Source organism: Rhea americana, unplaced genomic scaffold (genome assembly GCF_003343005.1).
Source record: "Rhea americana isolate MKP2758 unplaced genomic scaffold, rheAme1 scaffold_36, whole genome shotgun sequence".
NCBI classification, from domain to species: Eukaryota; Metazoa; Chordata; class Aves; order Rheiformes; family Rheidae; genus Rhea; species Rhea americana.
Genome location: NW_028186490.1, coordinates 1,317,918 through 1,336,759, shown reverse-complemented (window position 1 = coordinate 1,336,759; position 18,842 = coordinate 1,317,918). Strand labels below are relative to the sequence as shown.

At 45.5% G+C, this 18,842-nt stretch overlaps 1 protein-coding gene across 3 annotated transcripts in view; it reads left to right on the top strand.

Moving 5' to 3' along the window:
- The window catches only part of NDST2 (N-deacetylase and N-sulfotransferase 2), an 84,345-nt gene extending 69,529 nt beyond the window's left edge, over positions 1–14,816 (top strand). For all 3 annotated transcript variants that reach the window (XM_085312263.1, XM_085312261.1, XM_085312262.1), the window contains 8 exons: positions 4,600–4,782; positions 5,539–5,635; positions 6,921–7,044; positions 8,598–8,772; positions 9,030–9,200; positions 10,930–11,039; positions 12,620–12,722; positions 12,906–14,816. In XM_085312263.1, the coding sequence (XP_085168389.1) occupies positions 4,600–4,782; positions 5,539–5,635; positions 6,921–7,044; positions 8,598–8,772; positions 9,030–9,200; positions 10,930–11,039; positions 12,620–12,722; positions 12,906–13,031 (1,089 nt within the window). In that variant the 3' untranslated portion in view covers positions 13,032–14,816. The remainder of the gene's footprint in view (positions 1–4,599; positions 4,783–5,538; positions 5,636–6,920; positions 7,045–8,597; positions 8,773–9,029; positions 9,201–10,929; positions 11,040–12,619; positions 12,723–12,905) is intronic.
- Positions 14,817–18,842: the final 4,026 nt, after the last annotated feature.

The window sequence follows — 18,842 nt, the reverse complement described above, 5'->3', positions numbered from 1 at the left end:
CAATTCCTGCATGTTTTTTCTGTGATATAGCTGTCACCCTAAGGCACTTAGGGAAGATCTGGGTCTGACACAGCTGTTTCTTTTTCCCTTTTAACACTTCTCAGCTCCGTCAAACCACCAAACAAATGCAGTGCTTTCAAAACCTTGTAGCCTCTTCCCGGTTCTCAGCTGCGGATGGCAAATCACATGAGTTTCCTGCTTTTCATTGAAGCTGGGAGGAAGAGCCAGGTGGCAAGAAACAACAAAAAAAAGAATCTCTACTTTTTAAAAATCCTGAGAAGATGGAATTAGGAGATGGTGCTTTGTATCCCGCTGCAGCCGCAGCTCTCACTCCCTTCTCAAAGCAGGCTTTGGATTTCCTCAGACATGCTGATCGGTTGCAGCAGGGGCAGCTGCTTCTCTTTTTGAGTGATCCCACATACAGTATCTTTCTCAGTTCCCCGCATGAATTTGTTTCTTTTTAGAGATGATTTGGCACCTATTGTCATCCCTTTCTCTGCAAGGGTGTAATTACCCTGCCAGATTTAGTGATTTTTGAAACATCTACCTCATAAGCATTGCTAAAGATAATGATGTTTGCTCTGTTCTTTTCTCATAACTTCAGAATTCCTACCGTTTTGATTTCTCTTGTTTTCTATGGTGTTCAGTGCCTTTAGTTCTAGATCTGTGATACTGATAAAACCTTTGCAGCACATTCTGGGTGCATCACACAGGTTGTAATTTACAACCAGGCTCTGGGTTTCTGAAGGTTAGCCTGTGACCGCCTTTGGTTTTGGTGTATGTCCTCTCCGTGGGCGCCAGCTTTGCAGAAAATACGACTCCGTTACAGCCCTAGCTATAAGGTTTAGATGTTTGTAATTCCAGTTCTGGAGGCTGCTATTTGGCCCTCATTGCCAGAGACAGAATTGTTATCGTTACACCCAAGCAAATCCACCTGTGTAATACAACTCTGCAGGAAGCAGAAAGCTGTTCTTTGCATTACATATCGAGGGATCATTGATATCTTTGGTCAGATGAAAAGAAACTGCTTTCTTCTCTCAACAGCTGGGACTTGTGCTTTTCTGTGTTCTGGTTCCTGTATCTAAGGTGATTTTCACCTTGTCCTACTTCATAATAGTTAGGAGAACAACTATGAAATTTAAGAGCTCTGAATTTCTCTTGGAAAATCAGTTGCCAAAATACAATCCAGAGATCATTGCTGGTCTGGGAGGCTGTGCCAAGGACCTTACAGAGTTTAATGGGTAGAGCTACCCATTAAAATTTTGCAGATATGCATGCAATGATCTGTGCAGTTGGCAGTGATTTGTGATTCAAAATACTTGGGAAGACTGTGCTCTGGTCTCTCTGGTGTGGGGCAGGCTTATGTGTCAGATTTAATGTTGGCTCTTCGTGGTGACTTTCGGAAGGATTTCAGGCTCTGTCCGCTGTTTCCAGCGTCTTCGGTTTTGCTTTGTGGTGGCAGTGGAGTTTCTCTCCCTGTGAGCACTGGAGGCGTGTGCTCTCAGCTGCTCTTCGTTGCTGCTGTTTGCACAGCAGCTCAGACTCTCTCGCTGATAAAGCCATCTCCCAGACTTGACAGAAAGCTGGCCAGCCCTGCAGCCCCAGCAGTGATCCGTAGCAGACTTGGGCCAGTCTCTTCAGTCTTTTCTGGTGCTTCCGACTCCCTTTTGAGTGGATGTACACACAGGCAGGAGTCTCCAAGCCTGTGTGTGTATGCACTCCGCAGTGCAAACAGATGATGTTTGATCTTCTGACTAGTGAAAAGATCTGATGTCAGGAATGAGAATAACTGTTTATGCTCAATGAACAGGCTGCCATGTGCCTTATCTGTATTTCCCAGAAGCAAAGGGAATGTTTTTGATGATTTCTTACAAACACTTCTGCTCATGCCATGTACCACACAAGTTATTTCTGGGCCCACAGCTACCCGTTATGTATTGCAAGGACAATCCTACCCTCCCACTTCCTGTGCTTCAGGCTCTCTGCCCTTTTTCTCCCATCTTTCCTCCACGTTAAGGAGGGGAATGGCATGTTGATGGTGCAAGGGAAGGGGAGAGAAGGGAGACATCACTCCCAAGACAGTCCCAGGGGTCACTGGGTGTGAGTGAGAGAGAGGGACAGACAGGGCTTGAACATAGGTTATTGTCAGTGTATGTCAAACATAAACCTAGGTAATGTTTTGATAGTGATAGCCATGGCAAGGCAGAGCAGGCTGCCAAGCCCATTTTAACAGGTATCTTACAGGAGCTGACTACACACTCGGAAGTACAGGGAAGCAGCTCTTTAGTTGTGCTTATCTTGCCTTCTTATAAGTCCAATTGCTCAGCATTGTTTGAAGGTAACGGCATTATGTGGGTTGAGCAACGGTTGACCTGAAGGTTTTATTGAATGTAGTCAATCTTGAGACCCAGGTTTCTAACCTGGGTCACGTGCAGCATTTTTCATCCTGGAAATCACAGAATCGCAGAATGGTTGAGGTTGGAAGGGACCTCTAGGGGATCATCTGGTCCAATGCCCCTGCTCAAGCAGGGTCACCTACAGCACATTGCACAGGATCGCATCCAGGTAGGTTTTGAAATCTTGAAAGTGCCCCGGCTGGCGACCTGTGTCCTTCCTCCTGCAGTACTTGGTTTAAGCCAGTGAGTCTGGCTTGAGACACTTCATACTGCAAACTTTTCTTCTAAATGTTTCACCAAGAAGTCAAAGGGATGAGCCAGCTGCTAGCTGTCATGCTGCCTTCTTGATGTCTCCCAGAAATAGCTAAAGACAACATGAGATGCATGATGCATCTTCTTGCCTTCTGATGTAGTCAATGACATGGCCCTACAGTTAAATAGAAAACCTTTCTGTCCTTTGCTGTGTTGAATTTAGCACATCCTTCTTACACAACCATACCAAGCCCACGCTGCTCTTTGACGTGTAGGTACCAGAGGCTGTGTGGCAGGGCCTGTCTGTCAGCTAAGTGGGAAAAGAGAAGTGAAAAAAAATTCACAGACATACAAATGTGATGAATCTTCAGCTCTGCTTCCCATCCATACGTCCTAGCATCCTACTGCTGTTTGCTGTTGCCTACCTTCAGGTAGGACCACCCTGCTGTGCAAGCACTGTATGGACGGGAGTAAATACACTCTCACAGTGTCTTGGCACAAACAGATATTAAGAGATGCTCTCTGTCTATGCCCCTAGATGCACTGAGACTAGTCCATGGTGACATAGGGCAGAAAACTGAATTCAGACTTTCTGAGTGCCAGCAAATGACTTCATCCCGAGACCATCTGTCTCCTGCTTCCCCCTCTTGCCCTTCCCTCCTGTGGGTGAGAAATCCGCTGCTGCTCCCTGCCAGTGAAGCCTGTTGTTGCCTCCTGACCTCCCCTGGTAGCATGAGGGTTCAGCCCTGAGCTGTGCAGAAGCAGGTACCCTTTCAGCTACCGAGGCCTCTTCTCCTCCCTGCACCAGCAGACACTGGGGAGCCAGGAGTGCTAAGTCATCCATGTAATCATCCTTCCATTGGCCTTACTGTCCTGCTTCTGTTTTGCTAACTTCTAGCCTTGATGTTGTTTCATGACTGGCAAAGAGCTGTCATGCTCCAGGCAGCAGGATGCCCAATTCCTTGGGATCCATGAAAGCCACACACTGAACTCAAGCTGAGGGCACTCTTTTACACTCTTTTAAAATGTTAAAACGCTGAAAAGCAGACAGGAGGAGAATGAATCTGCTTGAGGGAGGAGATGGCTTGGCCAGGCGAAGACAGCACGTCAGCTCCTGAGCACTGCAGCATGGGCAGGGACTTCTGTGGGTGCTTGGTGCCACTTTGCCTACGGGCTTATGCCCTCAAGCTTGGCAGGAAGCTTTCCAGGGGCTGCGCACACTGCAGACCTCTGGAGAGCTAAAACCTTACAGCTAGTGTCTCTTCCTAGGATAATGTCCTAGTGTTGTGTCTCCTTACACGCCATATTCCGTTCCCCAGAAACACTTCTTTGTATTTGAAAGTGTGAATTGCCATTTATTCCTGTACATTTGAGGTGTCAACTCCAAACCAAATGAAAGCTGGATTCCCCTAGACACAGCTGTGGGCCTAGAAGTAGCTCCTGTGAAAACTGTCTCTTGTGAAAGCTGTACTTTGTGCCACTGCAGTCTGGTCTGCAGCGTGATGCCCCCTCTTCCCAGCCTGCTTCCCAGCTGGAGCAGACACTCCATCCAGATACAAATCCCATCTCAGGGGGAGGAAGGGAAGATCCCACTTTCTCATGAAAGGAGCTTTGCGAGGTTTTGATGAGGAGCGAGTCACTGAGTAACCCTTCTTCCCCTAGATGGCCAAGAGGCACTTGAATGGGATTTTGAAACTGTGCTGGATTCATGGCCTAGGGTTATTGAGAGGTGTGTGTCCTTCTTTCTCTCCTGAGTTCTTCCTGCTTTACAGGAGGTAGATTTCTTTCATTTTCCATCAAGGCAGTGCCATATTCTAACAACACATTCATCAGCCCAGGCAGCAAGGGCAGTCTGAGATATGAGCAATCTCTTGCTGACAGTGGGATCAGGCCAGGAGGACACAATACTATTACCCAAATTATCAGTGTCCTATGTCCTTCCTATCTGCAGATCAGCATCTTCATGACCCACCTGTCTAATTACGGAAATGACCGTCTGGGACTGTATACTTTTGAGAGCCTGGTCAAGTTTGTGCAGTGCTGGACCAACCTTCGCCTGCAAACGCTGCCACCTGTCCAACTGGCAAAAAAGTACTTTGAAATCTTTCCCCAGGAGAAGAATCCCTTGTGGCAGGTAAGAATCCCTTGTGTAACCTCTCGTAGCGATTTCCCATGTTTAAGTCTGGAGAGACTGCTGATCCAGAGCACGGAGTGGCAACACATGAGCTTTTTAGGTTTAACCTTTGTGGCTTGAGGCTGCAAGTGCCAAATTGCAATGTGGAAGGGGCTGGGAAGTGGGGGCGGTAGGCAGCAGGGCACAAATAGCTTTCCTAAGGGACCTTGGCAGGGTTTGCAGGCACTTGGATGTTTGAAGGCTGATGTGAAATGCTGTGTGTGCGCGGAAGGACCCTGTTTGGTGCTAGAGGAGCTTGCAGGCTTGTTAATATGATTAATCTTAAAGTAATTTCACACCACAGAATTCATGCTTGTTAAATACAAACATGCTTATTTCATTTCATCCCCGTGCAGAGCTCTCTGCATGGTAATGAGCAGATGAAATTAACTGAAGGTGATAGAGTTGTCTGTCTGCCAGAAGTTCACAGATGCTGAGCTGTACTACCGTGGTGGCCCAGCCCAGCACAGCTGCACAGGGCAAGGCCTGTAGTTAATGCTTTCAAAAGGACTTTGGCTTCTGTGTCACTTTGAGCTTTTTAAAATGTTCCCGTGTGTTTTTATCTAAGCCTTCTTGGTGCCTGGAAAAGGAGCAATGTGGTTGTGGAATGTTCTTCATATGCTAATAGCATGGACCCTAGAGGACTGGCTTTCCAGCTTTTCCTCCCATTTCCATTAGCTCCTGCGGTAATACTTAATCCCATCACTTGTGCTGCAGAATCCATGTGACGATAAGAGGCACAAGGATATCTGGTCCAAAGAGAAAACGTGTGATCGGCTCCCCAAGTTCCTTATCGTGGGACCTCAGAAAACTGGTAATGTGAACACTTTGTCTAAAATAGATTGCAGCTTCCCTCTCATTCCTCTGGGGAGAGAACTGAAAAGGCCTCTGTTGCGTGTATGTGGCTGCTCTTTGTGCAAGCTGCCAGATGACCACAGAGGACACTTCGGAAAGTCTCAGCCCATCAGTACTTTGCACCTTAGCACTCTGCTTGGATCAGTCCTGGTGTACAGGGAAAAGCCCTACCTGCTGAGCTGTGTTTTGGCTTTTCCGCACAAGCTCAGAGAAACAGTGACCTTTTTTAGTTTGTCATAAGACATAAGCTGTCAGCAGGACTAACCATGCGCTCTTTGCAGAGGTTGCACTGAATGCCCCCTAGTGCTTCCCTTGCGACAGATCTGTGTACCGCCACATGCTCCGAGTCGCTGTCGGGAGGAGGTAGCGATCCTCTTTTGTCTGACCTCTGTCAACACCTCTTAACTGCTGTGGCATCGTGGTTGGCAGTTAGATGGCTCTCCATAAATGCTGTCCTGAGGAGTCACTGCTAGCCTGAAGAGAGCAAAATCTCTTTAGTCAGAGCCAGGTCTTCGAACCTTGGCTTTCTCTGTAGTGCAGTGAAAAAGCAGCTGCCAACCGCGCACAGAGACGGTGACCTGGCCTGTGGGAGGAGGCTTGTCCCAGCCAAGCTGCTGCCTGCGTCCCTGCGAAGCTCTGTTGGCACGTGTGCAGCATGGGCACTCCTGAATCGTGGCATGGGCTGTTCGCAATGGCACAGTGAGAAAACCCTCCTCTCAGTTGGCCTGCTGGAGCCTTACAGCTCTGCGTGGAGCAGAATTACCAGGCTTCTCTGGCTGAGGGAGAACATCTCAGCAGAGGCTGAACTCCCTTCTGAGGGCAGTAATGTTGTCCCTAACGCATCTCCTTCCCAAAGACATACTGCCCTCCAGTACCCAGGCCATCTCCCATTTGGCAGATGTGGGTCCTGCCACACAGTGGTGCAGCCATGCCACGTAGGAAAGAGATGCTGGGGTAGCTCAGCCATGTTCCCATGCCTGTTAGCAGAGAACACAAGGTGGCTGATGGGCGTCATGGTAAGGAGGTGACTCAAATCAGCTGTGTGAGTTGAAGCCTGGGACTGAACTGCTGAGCAAAGTTAAATCCCAGACTGCTTTGGCAGCACTGCTGTTTTCACCTGCATGAGTAAAGGGTGGGTTAGGAGCGTGCCCGTGGCGGGGCTGATGTTTGTGGTGTAGGTAAAGCCTTTTGCACGGCCAAGCGTTGCGTGTGACCCAGGTCCTGTTAACTGGTTCCTGTTGCAGGCACCACAGCTGTGCACTTCTTCTTGACCATGCATCCAGCTGTCACCAGTAACTTTCCGAGTCCATCCACCTTTGAGGAGATTCAGTTTTTTAACGGGCCCAACTATCATAAAGGAATTGATTGGTAAGAATCCTGACTCTCTTGCTCTTCAGTGATAAGTTGCACTCATGTTGTCTTCTCCTGAATCTCCCTGCATGTGCCCTGTCCACCTCAGCCTTCTTAGGAGCTTCTCCAGTTCTGATCAGCTGTTTGCATTGCTACTACTCAGTGTGTGTTCTCTGTTTTCCTGCTAACCCATCTGCTTGATCCCAGGAACTGGTAGTTTCTGATCTTAGTGACGGTTGGTCAAAAGAACTCTAGGCCTGATTTTTCCCAAGCTTTAAAAATTTAAAGAATCTTGGTTGAATCCACTGCCATCATGAGATTTCCTGTCCTTTGACATGCAAAACTGACAATGGTGTGGTCTCTTAAAAAAATAATAATAATACAATAAAAACGTTCTTCCTGGTCTCTGAGTTAAGACACAGAGGGGACAGCTGTAGTTTTGGGTCCTTTAGACTTAGAGAGGTGTCACTGCATTCCTTAGACTGACTCCAGAGTCTCTTTGGCCACGTGTGTACTGTGATCTTTAGCTGTACAAGTATGCAGTTATGATAAAGTAAGTGTTTCTACCTGGTAGAGTAATACCAGTGTCTGGGGCACTATGATGCCACTGTTTCCAGGCAGAGAAATTTTGAAGGCTTTTGTTGCTTGAAGTATGAACTCTGGGTCTACCCTGGCACTGCACTCCCTGAAGCGTGGCTCTGAGGGGTAGTGGTGTGGCAGTAGGGCTTTCTGCCGTGGGATTTTTTTTCCCCAGGAGTTGCAGGCGAACTTGTCTGACTCCTCTGAGCATTTAGAGGACAGTTGAAAAGACATTGGAGGACTGGCGTACTTGAGTGAAGCTAATGTGAATCAGCACCGCAGAGCGGCTGTGTTAGCCGATAGGCCTTGAAAGCCTCGACTTTCCTGTGTCCCCCCTGGAAAAGTCATCCAACCTGAGTTGAATGTAGCATCACATGCAAGGGGCAGATCTTGGTGCTGAGGATGCAAACCTCAGCAGAGACCAGCCTTTAGATACTTCACAGTGTTCTGTCCCCCCACTGCTCCTCTTCCCTCCCAACAACACTTACTGTGTTGTTAATTTTACAAGCTTCTGTAAGGTAGAGCAGAGTTCTTACTGTATTTTTTAGCTATGAACTGAGATACAGAGAAATGAATGATTTACCCAGGTCTAAACAAAAGGTCAGTGGCAAGGCAGGCAGTTGATCCTGATCAGTACCCTTACTCTTGGGGAAACCTTTTTTTCTCCTGCTTTTAAAGGTAATTTTGCAAATCTGGAACTTGCAACTAGTCCTCTACTCTCAGCCTTGTACCAGGACTTGGGGAGTGCACTCTCAAGAAAATAATTCCTTATCCCTTTTATTGTCTGCTACTTTCTATCCTGTGCTCCACCATCCCTTTCCAAGTCATCCCTCTGCCTCAACTTTGCACTGGTTTGCTCGCTCGCTGCCCTGCGAGGGGAGGTGCGGTTTTCTCTGAGCCACGTCCACCGAGGCGGTGGGAGGGCATCGTTTTGCTGTGTACCATCTCTCTGTCAGGCCGTGCTGCTCACCAGCGTCCCGTCCATTCGGCAGGTACATGGAATTCTTCCCCATCCCCTCCAATGCCAGCACAGACTTCATGTTTGAGAAGAGTGCCAATTACTTTGACACAGAGGTGGTACCGAAACGTGGGGCAGCCTTGCTTCCTCGAGCCAAAATCATTACTGTTCTGATCAACCCTGCTGACCGAGCTTACTCGTGGTACCAGGTGAGCTCCCTGCACCACTCTGCTCGGGAGGGCCGGGGAGAGGTGCCCGGAAGGTGAGGCGGAAGGCTGTGAATCCATTTCCGTAGGGAGACACGGGGGTGGCGCAGGCTGCCCCCGCGTGTGGGCATTACGGACAAAGGCATCGGTGGGTCTTTGTGCTAGGAGTCAGTGGGGTCTGCGCAGAGATGTGTATGCTGGCATGGGAAATTCTGTGGAATTTGGTGTTCCTGCTTCCTAATTTGGCATATGTTTTTCAGCACCAGCGTGCTCACAACGACCCTGTGGCGCTCAATTACACCTTCTACCAGGTGATCTCTGCAAAATCCCAGGCCCCTCAGGAGCTGCGCAACCTGCAAAGCCGATGCCTGCTTCCTGGCTGGTACTCAACTCATCTGGAGCGCTGGCTAACATACTACCCTTCTGGGCAGGTAGGAGGTTTGGCAGTAGGATGAAGCAAGTTAATGATGCACTGACATTGCTGACTTTGGATGGAATCATGCAAAAACCCTGGGCTCAGGGACTGAACACTGCAGTCTGGCCTGAAGCTGGGATGACAGAATTGGGACTGGCCACTCGGAGCCCCTTGTGTGTTGATTACAGAGGAGAGAAAAACTCTCTTTATCTCTTTCTCTCATTCTGTTTTGATTTCATCTTTTGTCTTGTCCTTTGGAACAAGAACCACCAGTTGTTTCCTCCTAGTGTAAGCCGAGAAGGGCTCAGGCTTGCAAACTTCAGTTTTGTACTTCACAGCGTTTGTAAAATCTCATTTGGGATCCAGGATCTGCAGGTTGCTGAGTAAAAGTAAACATGTGCAAGAGGAGACTGTGATCTTCCAGACAGCTCCATGGTATTGAGAAGTTCAGGAAGAGCAGAGTTAGTATTCCCTTCCTTTCATCTCGGCAGCCTGCAGCCCTGCCATCCTCTTCAGGCCCAGCAGGTGTTCAGCTACTTGCTGTGGTTTTATTGCTTTAAAGACAGGCTCTTGGACTCTGCCGCTTGTTAGTTCCCATGTTGTGAAGCTTTTAGACCTCTGCTAAGGGGAAATTTCACTGCAGATGTGTCAGGATTCTGTGTTTTGTTTGTACGTTTGCAAAAGGTCAATTAATATGCGCTATAGATCACTTTAGTTCATATACTTCTTGGGAATTTAGAAACTGGCTAATGTGGTGTGAGTCAGAAAATATTTTTTAAAGTTCCTTTCTGCTCTCCTCAGACAGTCTGTAATCCAACAGAGCCTTAAATGCATATTTAGTGAATTACTCTCTGTAGGAGCAGCAGCCTCATCTTCACATGCTAGATCTATGAAGACTAAAAGAGAGAAGGGAAAACCAAGCAGAGACTTATACCCTGGTTACTGGCAGACTAGTTACAGTGCAAACCACCTTTCAGTCAGAGAATATTTAACAGAAAGAGCAACTAACGCCACAAGGGAAAGCAGTGGCAGGGAGGAACTGCTCCAAACAGTGTGATGTATAGTCAGAAGCTGTTGCATTAATCCTGCCATTCATGCCTTGTGTGTGTGGCTGAGAAGAATTTAACCAACAGGTCAACCTCGCTCCTTCATTAACCGGTAAGAGGCAGGAGCAAGTTACTGCATTCCTCTGTTTTGTGGAGTTGGAGCAAGCAAGTAAACAGCCTGTTCCCACATAAAGTGCGAAGGCTTGTGCCTCGTTGCCTTACTATTTCTGGAGGTTACTACTGGGAGGAAAGATAGAACCAAAGAAAGGTGTGGTCACTGCTTAAAAGTAGAGGAGGGGAAAAAGCATTGCCACTCTTCCTGGTGCCTCTGCACTGACACAGCAGCCCTTGTGTTGGTACTTGCGATGGGTCAGGGTCCCACCTTCCCCAGACTTCAGTTCATAGTACTGTTTCGCTGCTGTGTTTTTTGGAGTAGGTAATCCATTAGCACAAAATATTGTTACTGCTTATCATACATGTAATAGTATGTAATAATACCCCAGACACTGGTATTTCTCCCTCTCCCTCTCTCTCCTCCTCATGTTGCCCTAGAACAAACAGCATGTATTACAGGAGCGATTGCTCAGTGCTGAGGCCCACGGCAGTGTCAGGAGCCAGGATGTGTCCTTCAGCATGACACCCACAAGTGTCTCAGCTCTGAGCTGCTGTCAGAGGTTAAGGTGACTGTTCTCATTTCAGATTCTCATAGTGGATGGTCAGGAGCTGAGACATAACCCTGTCTCTGTCATGGACAGCATCCAGAAGTTCTTGGGTGTTACACCACTCTTCAACTACACCCAGGCCCTAAGGTAAGGAAATTATTTGTCTGTATGTGAATACAGCTAATAATTACAAGCTAGGTGGCACCGTTAGCAGTTGCAGTGACAGCTTGAAAGCAGTCTTCCCTTGAGAGTATTTGTCTCTTGTTAGCTCTGGCTAAATCCCTGTTATGGCTCATCCCTGAAAGTTGCACTAGAGGGTGCAGGTTTTAAAGAAGCTTTATTGGCTGAGTATGACGCTACTAAACACTTAGCTGGAAGAATAGTTCTCATCTCTGATACCACAACCTGCCAAGGCTTCAGAGGTATGTCTAAAACTAGGTTCAGATGGTTGTGTTCAGATAGCATGAGGTATTAGGCTAAGACTGGAATCGTAACTTAGTCTTTCCAGAAATGACGGTGGGTGTTTCTTGGCACGGCTGTGGAGGAGCATGACGTTGCTCACAACAGCATTTTTTCATTGAGTCTTTGTGGCTTCAGAGAAGGTGCTTGGAATTATTAGAGCTTCTTACACTTTTTATGTTAGACCTTGAGTCTGGCAGAAGGCAAGAGATGGTGTGATTGAAATGTGTGACAGTCAGCTCGCATCTGTGCCTAGATGGAGATTCAGAACATGTCCCGCAGTTTGCGGTATAGACACTATTCTTATTACAGAAGACTTGGACTTGACAGGTGCCCAGAGCTATCTGTGGAAGTGCTGGAAGAGCTGTTACCTTGCTGCACCGAAGTTGAAGGACAATGCTCAGCTGTTGCTGTGATCCTCTCAACGGTGCAGTTAGTCTGAGTAAATCTAAGTGCTAGCTGAAGCTAAACTGTGGCAATACTGGGCTTCAGTAGAAGCTCTGCAGATCTGCTGGAGAGTCGGAATAGTGCTCTTGGCAGCCGAAACCTGTGCTTTGGCATCTTTTCTGCGATCACACCCCATTTGCATGTGCCCTTAACAGTAAAGCAAGAGTTGAATCAGTTAAGTTCTCTTCCTAGAGATGTTTTCCAAATGGGTGGCACAGCACTCCCCAGGGGAGGGCAGATTTACAGAAATGGCAGAATATTCTTATAGACTAAACTTGTCAAAGCACATACGGTGATGGTAAGTGGAATAGGTGCTGTGGTATTACTGGCTGTTATGTTTCACCTTCCCTCCAGCCAGCATCAGAGAAGATGCAGTGTCGGTCTGTTTGCCTCAGGGTTCAGCGCAGGTATTTGCTCAAACCTTCGGTCTATTCAGAGTTTCCAACGTTGCTTTAAACCTAAGCCTTAGAAAGGGGAGAAATGCTGAGACTTTTAAGCATGCAGGGGATTCTCTGACACTTCTCAAGTATAGAGGAACTTTAAAAGAATTTACTTGTAGTGAAATACATATTTTTTTAAGCTTAAATGGACAGAGATGATAACACCAAGTTTCCTGTCAAATTTTTGCCTAAAGCAGGAACATTCATGGTTGTAGAAGATTTCTTGTCAAAGCACTGGAGTGCCAAAAAATGAACTAGTAGCATAAAAGGCCCTACCCAACTCAGTTTTTAAACCTTGAAACAGAAAAATACCTATGGAGTATTAATTTCTACTGTTACTAATTGGGCATGTGGCTTGCTAAAGATAAGTGTCCTTTTCAGATTTGATGAAGCAAAAGGATTCTGGTGCCAGCTGCTAGACGGAGGAAAGACTAAATGCCTAGGAAAGAGTAAAGGAAGGAAATACTCTGATATGGATGTCTCGGTGAGTAACCATCTCACATTTGTTGGCAGCAAGAGATGTAGAAACTTGAGATGCAATGAGCAAAACAAACCTGGATTTTTCTACCATCTATGTCCTAGATGACCTATGGAACAGTGATTTAAAAAGTGGTGCAATTCACCACTAATTTATTTCACGCTAATATTACCTGTCTTTTCCACACAGTCACGGCTATTTCTAAGAGACTTCTATCGGGAGCACAACATTGAATTATCCAAGCTGATGAACAGACTTGGACAACCGCTTCCGACCTGGCTCCGAGAGGAACTGCAGAATTCCAGCTGGAGCTGAGGGGGACTTCCTTGCCCCCTGTGCCACGAGGAAGTGTTGTGCGCTAACGTATGCTACGATGCCATCTCTTGTCGAGCCAAAACAATTGGACAAATGAGCGGGAGCAGAGACCATACATACGTGCATGTGGAGCTCTTCCTTGCGTTTGGGAAGGGCTGCTGCCTCTGACACTGCCCTGGGGCAAGGAGTGCAAATCACGTGCTAGATTATTAATAGTGTGTTACACTCTGACTCTTACTTACTGGGAGGATTTCAAATGCCTGCTCTGCTTTGAGCAAGAGGAGAGAGCACATTAATGCTTTATGTTTAAAGTACTCAGTGTATGCAACTGGCATTAGCTGAAGGGTTAATGTCTTTCTTACTCCTCTGAGTGAGTCCACTAAAAAAAAAAAGTATTAAGAGGGGAGCCCACTGATGAGAAAAGTACAGCAGCTTAATGCAAGGGGAATCTAGTCCAGTGAACCCCAGCTTTATCAAATAGTCTAATTTGGCAACTGCAGATGGGAGAAGGTCTCCCCCTGCAGAGTACGGTGGTGGTGATCACTACTTACGGTGCGATGGTGCGTGGCTCCTGGGGACTGCACCAGCCCTCCACGCTGCTTGCAGACAGACGTAATAGATATTACCTCTCCTCGTTTGCAGCATTGCCGGTGTGATACGAAGTAGATGAGGCAAAGCCACCGATATCACCACAGAAAACATGTTTGGTAACTTAGGGAAAAGGCTGCCATGCGTGGCAACATAGCTGGGTAACAGGTATTTCTCTGCTGGAATTTTAACCATTTTAAAAGCTGGAGACCCAAGCAGTTACATTTTCCCCTGAGCATACTTCCAAGATGCATTAGTGCAGCACAGCAGCTGGGGGAGGTCAGAGCTCAGGTACTTGTAAAATAAGGCTGATGCGGGTGAAGCCAGATAGATCAGTTCTCTGAATCTAAACAGCTTCAAAAAAATTGCAACGTTTTTCTCTTTTCAGCAGCTCCAGGGCCCTTACCAGGTATGCTGATAACTAGCATCTGTTTAATCCCCCTGCAGTCCAACAATACAAGGAGAAAGGCAAAGAAACAGGTAAAAGTAAGTAAGTATCACTCAGATGTAAAGGAAAGGCTTAGAGTCAGAAGTGGTTTCCTGTATCCAAAAGAGGCAGTTTACTACTGCAGCAGATCGTCAAGTAACTACACTAAGGTGCTTTGCCTCCTCCTGCAGTTGCTGGATAATTATTCTCAGAGCAATTCCTCCAGCACATGGTTATACATGTTTTCTCCTGCTGAGCGATGGCTTCTGAAGTCCTTTGGGCCATCTTCCCTCCCCAGGCACAGATGGGTCTTAAAGAAAGAGTGCTGCAATTCCAGAGAGAGGGGCAGGATCTGTATAAACACAGATTATGGCAACTTCCACAACTTTCATAGGCTCCTTTTCTCCTATCAGAGGAGAGAGGTTGCTTCAACCAAGCTTTTCCATTGAGCCTTAGGTATTGTGTATTTCTGAATGGTGCATTTACCATTGTATGTAAATGTATATAGTATGCAATATAGTATTTTATTTCATGTGCCCTTGGAAAGGGTAATTCTGTGCAGCCAAAAAAAAAAAGGACAAAGAATAGAAACCTCTCACTCCTGTTACAGAGAAGAGCCCAACATCCTGCACTGGATTCCTGTATAGCATCATTCACATTGAATGATAATGAAGAAATTCTTGGCTCTCAAAGCTGAGCACAAGTGTCTGAATAAAGGCTAGAAGTAGTAACAAGTGGATTCAATAAATGTACTACTTATTTTTCTTCTTTGTGATGGTTTGGAGTGATGTTGTGGATCCCAGGCTTGTAGAAGGGGTAAGAAAAACTGAAGAACCTATTCCTACAGCTAAAATTTGGGAAGGCAACAACAACAAAGGTGTTACAATTGTTAGTTAGTTAGTTATCACTGCTGTAGAAACAGAGTTCTGAGGCTTCTTTCTTTCTCTGCCCATGTATCGCAGGCTTGCAGAAGCCAGCACAGCGCGCACAACCTGTAGTAGACTCAGTCTTATTGATTTGCACTAATGATGACTCGCGAGCCATTCCCAGCTACTGCCGCTCTCGGATTTCCTACTCAGTAGTGACAGAGCTTTGCTGTGCGCCTCCTGTCCAGGTATGCTTCCACCATGTGGCCTTGGCCAGCAGCCCAGAAGCAGACCTACAATAATAAGTAACCTTACATTCAACTAACAGTAAAATATTGTATAGCTAGTCACAGTTGTGATGATAGCATTACAAAATAGCCTTGCAGCTCTCACTTTACCAAGCATTACAGAAACAAAAACAGCATTAACAGAGCAGGTATTCTTATATGATATTGCCACAGGAGGAGGCTCCCAGAACCAATGCTATGATACTTCATTAAGCACAGAAGCTCCCTTCTCTTAATCCATTACAGGTTACCACTTACATAATGACTTGAGGCTTCACTTCAGGCTATAGTAAATCTGTGAGGAGTTGGATTCAAAGATCTGAAAAAAAAAAAACACCTACCACCACCAAGATACTATCAATAAATCCTGAGTGGGGCTCACTAAATGTCAGGGCTGCTATACTGGAGATGATAGTTCTTCAGTTAGGTGAGCAAAGGGCAGCTGTGCATCCTTCCTTCATTTCTGTGTCATGTTAGTTCTTCTTATGATAATGAAAAACAAATCAGTTGCTGTGGCCAGGTCCAAATGTGGGATGTCCTCATCTGATTTAGCTGACAAAGAGCCATTTTAAAATATGGTAATTCCCTCTTCTAGTACATTGTTGCAGAACAATCCCTTCAAAGCCAGACATCCCTTCAAAGCTGTGGAAATGAAACACCTGCTCCTAAACTTGAGAGAAGCTCTAAAACATCTGAAGACCAACAAGGGACATCTTTCCAGTGAGATAAGCAGATTACTAAATATTAAGCATTAGTCATTTACAATATATTTCTGACCATCACACATCATTTTGATACCAGAAATTGCAAATAAATGTAGCTTTCTTACATCACTATTTAAGAGAGCCTTCTTCATGGTAAGTAACTTAACATTCAAGACAATGAGGTCAGGCACAAAACATGACCTGTGAATTTAGTTTTGTAATGCATTTTTTTTTTTTTTTTGGTCTGGTGTGTAGCAAATCTGACCATTTAAAAAAATGGAGTAATTCAATCCAGGTATCAGAAATGCCTGCAATTTTAATGTAAAGTAATAGCCCATGCAGGTCACATGTCAGAACTGGAAGTACACCTGACACGTAAGAATTGGCAAAAGAGTAAGAAACAGCTTTTTCACAGATAGCCATCAGACCATATATACCGACCTCAGCAAAGAAAGCTCAGTGTGTGAAACTGAAAATTCTGCACCCTCTAGAATGCAATCAGGAAGATGCTTAGAAGTAGGCTGGCACTTCTTCCCACTAGGTGCAGGAAATACAGGGCTGTGCTGGCAACAGCTATGATTCTCAATTATAAAGACAAGACATTTATTTTAAGGGAATGGGGAAAATTCTTCTGTGAACAGTAGCAAGGACCAACTCTATACAAAACCTGATACCTGAGAACAGAAATTTTGAACTGATGACAGCACTGCAAAGATATCTTCTGGGCAGAAGCCTGCAAATACTGGAAGTCAGAAAGAAATTTAAAAAATCTTCATGTTAATTTAACAAAGAAAGAACCTGATCTAATAAAAACTGGTCCTGTTGTTTGCTATACATCACAGTCAGCTGGCAAGAGAATACTTCAATTTCAGACTAAGCAAAGTTCCTGTATAATTTTCCCAGTCATTTTGCAATGTCAGCATTAAGAGGGCAAGCAAATGAATGAATGACAAACAAACAGAACTGAACACGCATGTCTATCCCTTTGCTGCATCTTGAGTGCCTCCTGGCTGACACTGTGCACCTGTGAGCAATAAGTCACCAAGTCAATGGAAGCTAACACAAGCATTTTCAGCAGGCTACCTGAGTCCCTTCAGTCAGTAGGACATAGATTGACTACTGCTGCCTTTGTTCCAATTACAAAGACTTCGCTTACTTACTTACTTACACTTAAAAGTTTGTGGAAGATTTACTTACTTACTTAAATAAATAAAAAGCATAAACACAGTTAAGATGATTAGGCATTAGTGCTCATCTCAAAAAAAAAAAAAAAAAAAAAAAGCTAAAAACCTTTACAACCTTGTTTTGCTACAATACATGTACAGTGTAATTGAGTACTCTCGACACATACATTCATCTCCTCCACTATTGAATATGCAGAAATAGATTTATAGCCCCGAAGAGTGGGCTTTTCTTCCAAAACTCAATTCCCCCTGCTCATCTTTATAACTTTATCGACACACACTCCAGTCTCTCCAAAATGCTTGGGGAAAAACACATCTGTAATTTTGTGACTCCTCAGTAGCCTGAAGTCCAGCTTATGGCTACTTCTTATGGTAACAGAGCATCATAAATTGGAATGCTCCCAAAGAAATCCTGCAAATATAAAGCCATTGGAAAAGGTGCTTTTCAGGGCTTATAACAAGAAACAAGCATGTCTTGCCACTGAAGCCCTGCATAACTGTTGCCATCATAGTACTGTCTTCAAAGTCCCAAACCTCTGAACAGTGACCCTTTTCTGGTTGGCTGACTTACTTTTAAAGCAAAATAAAGCATGAAATTGGAGGATAGGAGTGTGGAGAACCCTTCTACTTTCACTACAGCTATGTATATTATATGCAAGGGGGGGGGGGGGGAATGTCTTCCCCCCCCCCCTTTTTTTAATGGAATTTATAGCATTTTCCCCCAGTAGCTCACAGCTCCTTCATAGCAATAGCATAGTTGTGCAGTGCAGTATTATTTTAAGTAAGTAAGTAGTCATGATGATGTAACTGTACACAGGCAACACTAACAAGAAAAAATAATCCACTACTACTTAACTTACTTACAGAGCATGATAATTGTCTATACCAAGCATTAACAATGTACAGCGGTGAAGTTACCTTGTGAGAGAGTGCAAAGCTTGCATTTGGAAGTTACCACTGAGGAAAAAAAAAAAAAAAAAACATTAACTAAGCATAGGCTGAAACAAAAACTGTAGCAGAGAATACTCCCAAACTGCTCTTACAACTTTCACCACTTACTTACTTATTTCCACTCTTTGACATGCCTCCTTGCCCCCCCCCCCCCCCCCCCCCCCCCCCCCCCCCCCCCCCCCCCCCCCCCCCCGGCCCCCCCCCCCCCCCCGGGCAAAGTTCAAGTACCCTTAAAATGGGAACAGTAAGCAGAAAGTTCAAAAGTCACACATGCACACAGACCATCTCTCCTATTATTATGTATGTGAAGTGGAGTTTAATTAGGGCCAAGAAAAAGATTATTATTTAGGTAGATATCAGGTAAAATATGCTGCATAAAGTGTAGTTGAGAGCCATTTGCTCTGTCAATAAGGATTAAAAGCAAAAAGTCATAGGACAGTTGTGGTCCTCAGGAAAAAACAAACTAAACCAAAAACTCCTAGGAAGTCCTGATAGTAGAACCTGCTCTTTTACCTTTTCAGTTGTGAGCAGCCCTTCCAGTCTGGGCAATCTCTTACCCAGGTGCATCTTAGACATTTCATTTTAACGTCCTGCCTTGTTTCTAGGTAAGAAATCAGCAGTTTTTCAAACTCAGAGAGAAACTTTTCATAGTTATGTCAAGTTACAGCCTAAACATACCAGGAGGAAGTATTAGGAGTCTTCACTGACATGGATCTTGCTTCTGCTTTTTCTGTTGACTCTGTGTCTTGCAAGACTATTTATTTCATCCATTCTAGCACTGTGCGGTGATGGCCAAGCTAGCTC